The sequence below is a fragment of the Oncorhynchus nerka genome, linkage group LG7 (genome assembly GCF_034236695.1).
Source record: "Oncorhynchus nerka isolate Pitt River linkage group LG7, Oner_Uvic_2.0, whole genome shotgun sequence".
Lineage (NCBI taxonomy): Eukaryota > Metazoa > Chordata > Actinopteri > Salmoniformes > Salmonidae > Oncorhynchus > Oncorhynchus nerka.
In genome coordinates this window covers 32,729,427-32,735,426 of record NC_088402.1, presented here as the reverse complement: position 1 = coordinate 32,735,426, position 6,000 = coordinate 32,729,427, and the positions used below count along the sequence as shown (strand labels likewise).

Sequence of the window (6,000 nt, the reverse complement as noted above, 5' to 3'; positions counted from 1 at the left end):
ATCCTTGACCTTTTTATTATTGGTTGTAGCAGGCTGCAGTGTATCAGATGGCTTCGAGGTTAGGAATCTCTCTGATACTTGATAGGATAGCTAGATAGTTATTTGATCGACTATTACTTTATTTAACTAGGCAAGTCAGTTAAGAACAAATTCTTATTTACAATGACAGCCTAACCCAGCAAAACCTCCCCTAAACCGGACTACGCTGGGCCAATTGTGTGCCGCCCTATGGGACTTCTAATCACAGCCGGTTGTGATACAGCCCAGGATTGAACCAGGGTCTGTAGTGACGCTTCTTGCACTGAGATGCAGTGCCTTAGACCGCTGCGCCACTTGGGACCCAAAAAATATAAGACGTGTAAAACCAAACCACCCTGTCTGTGTGGACCAGGACCTGAATTAAAAAGCAGGTATTTAGTCACTATAGAGTCATTCTTCAGGTACAGTAAAGGACCTACACAATTAAATCCTTCTTCCTCCATCACTTTACACTCTCCTACGGCATCCCTATCCCTAACCTGCAACAGAATTATTAACAGAATTACACACAGCCAACACATATCATTATGGGGCACAGTGAAGGAGAGAAAGAGAGGGAGGTAGGAGGAGAAAGGTGTAACAGGAGGAAGGGAAGGCCTAGAGGCCTCCAACATGTCTTTTAAGTAATGGTAATAAAACCTAGTCACCACCTCCTGAAAAGCTCTTGTCCAATGGGAACCCATTGAAGCAGGTTTTATGTGTCTTCGGCCCCAGTTTGAGCATCCCCACCATGCTCTCCCAGCACCAGGACTGATCTTCAGGGGGAACTAACCTAACGTTCATGTCTGTTGCTCCTTTTGCTCCTCTACCTCACCCACTGCTATCAGTCTGTCTGTCTGTCCGCTGTTAAAGCCCTGCGTTGCCCCTCACTCCTAGACGGGAGTAAAACATGGAGCACCACTGTGCTCTCTTGACAAGGTAAGAGCTTTTTGAACGAAACATGTATTATTAAAGTAGTTATTTATATGTTGAAGTGGTAATATCTGGGTGGATTGGCAGTGTGTTCCACTTGACTCTGAACTTGGTGTGGGGAAGAGTTTAGTCAGGTTTACTGTTGTCTTGCCGTAATACATGTTTTATTGATTGATTCATTCTAATCTGAGGACTTGCTAGTTAGGAAATGATGAACAATATGACATTCTCCCAATAGCAGTGTTTGCCAAACATTTCCTCTTGTATCCTCAGCCATTCCAATGTCTTGAATGTATTCCAATGCCAGATGACACAATTCCAATATTGTAATGAGAGGCTTGGTGATTAGTTGACCAGTGGAATCAGGTGTGCTACAACTGGAATGCATCAAATAAATGGAAGGGCTGGGGTTACTAGAGGAGAGATTAGGGAAACATTGCTCGGTAGGAATTAACTAGTTTAATCACTAATACATTTAGTGAGATATTTAATCTGAAAACATTTTTTTAAAGAAAACTTCATGTTTTTTTTCTAGTATCAGATTCCCCTGAACCATTGACTCACTCTAGAATAAAGACAAATCAATATTATATAGGGAAAAAATCCGTACACATATTTTTTTAGAAATAGGAAATAATCGTGCTTGAATTTATACGGCCTTGAAATTAACCAGTGATATTGGGGCTGCTTAATAGAAGCTCCATGGCTAAGACTGAGCTAGCACAGCTGTATAATCTGGCACACACACGCACGCACGCACACACACACACACACACACACACACACACACACACACACACACACACACACACACACACACACACACAGACTATAAACTTTGTTTGGTGGGTATTTAAACAGGGGGAAAATTAAAGCTGTTAAACCTAAAGAACCAGCCTTCCTTTCCTCCTTACCTAACCAATGGGGTGGTCAACTGTGTCTTTGTCATGACGTATTGCTCTGTTAAAAAGCAGTCTGGCCTCTCAAATAGCCCCTGTGGAGACGAGAGTGACACACACGCATACTTTTGACTTTTATAGTCCTAAAGTTTTGTCCGGGGAACACTCCCAAATTATTAGCTTACTGATTAAAGTGAGTGATAGGTTTAATTTGTAAGGTTGAGCAGCAGAGAGAGTAACGGGGGTCCAGTTGGTGTAATTAAGACAAATGAGGGCAACGGAGGTCACTCCAGGAGAGCTGGAGAGCTGGCTGACTACATGGTCCAGGCTCTGGGACGCTGGAAGACGAGCCCATATGGGTGGCACAGCGAGGAGGGCAGAAAACATTCAAATAAACTCTGGATGCTGGAGATCACACACTGTGCTTTTCACTCCGAGAGAGGGATGACTGATCACAGCGTTGTAATTGCTCTTGATGAAAGAGGCACAATCTTGAAGATGTTTATGTTCTTATCAGTAAGGCCCTTGACCTTTCACGACACAGTACTAGAGACTAGAGACTCTGTCTAAGATGCAGCATATTGATTTAGAATTTCCCCCTGAGAATAGTGTTGTTGAGGTTGTTGCCCTGTTGACTTGGTTTATAGTTTCAGCTGTGGTCTGAGAACATAGTATGGGGGAAAAGTCAAAACACAATTGCTTTTCCAAGGATATTTTCTGCAGCTCAAGAGCTGATGTTAAGACCGCTGTCAAGCTTTTCCCAGACCATCAGTGTCAGAATGTTTTTGATGCTATTGCTTGCTGTGACAGTTGATCTTGAGGGGTTGGGAGTCTATAGTACACAAGGCGTCAAAGAACACTAAGCTTTCCTTTCCTATATATCACAACATCAGACTGGATCTAATGACAAATGCAAATTGAAATGCCCAAAAGCTGATAGCAAAGAAGGACATCTCTATTGTGAATTAACCCCAATTAGTGCTACATTTCTATTCTCTCTCTCTCTCTCTCTCTCTCTCTCTCTCTCTCTCTCTCTCTCTCTCTCTCTCTCTCTCTTTTTTTTCTCTCTCCTCTCTCTCTCTCGCCTCACACTAAAGCTGCTTAACACAACTAGTGGCCATATATGGAAGTGCAGGGCAAGATCACAGTAAAGCAAACAAATTCAGAAAGCTACCTGATACAGATAGTCCAGTGGTTTGTGTTGGTTGGTGTACTGTACTGTGGGTTCCTGATAGATTAATGGGCATGGGGAGACGCAGGGCTGCCAGCCTGTAGTGATTTGGGCAGTGTCCTCCATGGTGAAGGACATATGGTAGTGGCCAACTCCCTCTTCCCTCCCTCCTCTGTAGGGACCTTGCTGAGTAAGCCATTATTAATTTATTAATTTCTCTGATAGCATCCGCCTCTCTCCACCCTGTCTTCCCTATCTCCTTAAAGTTGGAATCTGTAGCGGTGAAACTGCCACGTTCGTTTGCAATAGTACAACAACGAAGACGTTACTTCAAACAGCAAACACTTTTTTTCCATCGGACACCATTGCACTCTTGATAGAACAGCAGAGTATGTACTGCGGTTGTTTTATTCTTGATAGAACAGCAGAGTATGTACTGCGGTTGTGTTTTTCTTGATAGAACAGCAGAGTATGTACTGCGGTTGTTTTATTCTTGATAGAACAGCAGAGTATGTACTGCGTTTGTTTTATTCTTGATAGAACAGCAGAGTATGTACTGCGGTTGTTTTATTCTTGATAGAACAGCAGAGTATGTACTGCGGTTGTTTTATTCTCGATCGAACAGCAGAGTATGTACTGCGTTTGTTTTATTATTGATAGAACAGCAGAGTATGTACTGAGGTTGTTTTATTCTTGACAGAACAGCAGAGTATGTACTGCGGTTGTTTTATTCTTGATAGAACAGCAGAGTATGTACTGTGGTTGTTTTATTCTTGATAGAACAGCAGAGTATGTACTGCGGTTGTTTTATTCTTGATAGAACAGCAGAGTATGTACTGTGGTTGTTTTATTCTTGATAGAACAGCAGAGTATGTACTGCGGTTGTTTTATTCTTGATAGAACAGCAGAGTATGTACTGTGGTTGTGTTTGATTCTTGATAGAACAGCAGAGTATGTACTGTGGTTGTTTTATTCTTGATAGAACAGCAGAGTATGTACTGTGGTTGTTTTATTCTTGATAGAACAGCAGAGTATGTACTGTGGTTGTTTTATTCTTGATAGAACAGCAGAGTATGTACTGCGGTTGTTCTATTCTTGATGCTGGAGATCCTCACTGCTGTTTAATAAACAAAACAACAGCAATAGCAAATGTTCCAGGGGGCAGCCAGTGGCGCTGTGTCTCCTAATGCGGATCAAAGCTTCAACAGGTCATCTCTCTTACGGAAAAAAGACCTCCATATACACCCTCGGCCATCACTCCATACCACCCTGCCTGTCAGCCTTCTGGTAGGGCTGAGGAAGGGGCTGAGGAAGGGACTGAGGAAGGGGCTGAGGAAGGGGCTGAGGAAGGTTGAGTAAAACAAGGCCAGTGGTGTGGTCTTATTTCTTAGTCTGTGGAGCGGTCTGAGGACACACAACACAACGTTTTGGTTTTATGTAGTACACATTCATGTGTAAGCCACATGAGGCTGGTGGCACCTTAATTGGGGAAGACGAGCTCGTGGTAACAGCTGGAGCGGAATAAGTGGAATGGTGTCAAACACATCAAACACATGGTGTCCGTGTGTTTGGTGCCATTCCATTCTCTCCGTTCCAGCCATTATTATGTGGCGTAGGCCTATGCATGACAACAATGGCCGTCCCGAGCAAGTCATTTTCATTGTTGCTGCTTTCTACGACACAATGCCTGTCTTTACTGTGTGTAGTTTTTACTTCACTATTTCTGTAAGCTTACTTAGTATGGACAGACATTCGTACTCTGGAGTTGAGCTAATGTCTTAGACAATGTACACTCATGTCTGGCATCAGTAAAACAACACTCGACTGCTTATGAACATCATCCTGACACAGTTTCCCCCATTACCTGCAAAAGGAGAAATGTATGGGTTCCTGTATTTCCGCGATAACGTGTGCTTGTGTTAACTGATCGTACTCATCAGTATGACACGTATGTCACTCCTTTCAGAAAATATTGATGTGTTTACGTGAGTTGTGATGTCTTTTAATGTGTCGCTACTCTAAAGCTTTATCAAATCAGGCCAGAGATGGTAGACATGATGACTAAAGAAATCAGATCACTGACCCAGCTGTCCTTTCTCTCGCTCTCCCTCTCCCTCTCTCTCACCCTCTCCCTCTCTCTCGCCCTCTCCCTCTCTCTCGCCCTCTCCCTCTCTCTCGCCCTCTCCCACTCTCTCACTCTCTCTCTCTCTCTCTCTCTCTCTCTCTCAACCTCTCAGGAAGCGACCACGGAACCCAGCGATGTTGCTGTACTCCTCTACCTGCATGGCCCTCTTCTCTCTGCTACTCTCTCCTGCCCTCGGCCGTAAGTTACTCAGATGCCTTCAGGCTCATGATAGACACATAACAGTGTACTACTGGTATATGGTATTTGTTTGCACGACTACTTTTGATTTTGGTATCAAAACACACGTTGTTTCAGGAATACTATCCCAAGTCATTCCATTTAATACAAATGCAAATCTAAGATTAAGACAAAAACAGCAGATGTAGTGTAGCCTACTGTACTAGTCTGTAAGATTAATTCAGATAATCTCTAGTTTCTTAATTCTTACAGATACCGTATCTTAATTTGATCCTGTTTTTGTCCTGTGTATTTGAGGTTTAAAAAGGATTTTTGTAACGTTTGTATTTTCCACTTAAAAATGTCAGACTTGATTTGTCCTGACGAAAAATGTTTCAACCCCTACAAAAAAAAGTATATTAATTATAATCCACATAATAATTCACATTATTTTCCTAATGTAGAAAACTGGCTCAAATGAAGATCCTACATCTGTTTAAGCCTCTCTCGCAAGCTGTCAGAGAGATGCAATAACACATCTATCCACATTATGGGATGTTTTTGACCATCAACACAAATACAATACAGACTTGGGGTATACTTACAGCAGTAAAAAAACAAAATGTAAAGTGAATACCATCATGGTTTACTGTTGCAGTACAAGCACATGATGTGTG

At 42.5% G+C, this 6,000-nt stretch overlaps 1 protein-coding gene across 1 annotated transcript in view; it reads left to right on the top strand.

The window, feature by feature from the left end:
• Positions 1–928: 928 nt before the first annotated feature.
• LOC115132405 (collagen alpha-1(IX) chain-like) overlaps positions 929–6,000 on the top strand; it is a 37,968-nt gene continuing 32,896 nt past the window's right edge. The window contains exons 1-2 of the mRNA XM_065021047.1: positions 929–957; positions 5,259–5,344. Coding sequence (XP_064877119.1) covers positions 929–957; positions 5,259–5,344 — 115 coding nt within the window. The remainder of the gene's footprint in view (positions 958–5,258; positions 5,345–6,000) is intronic.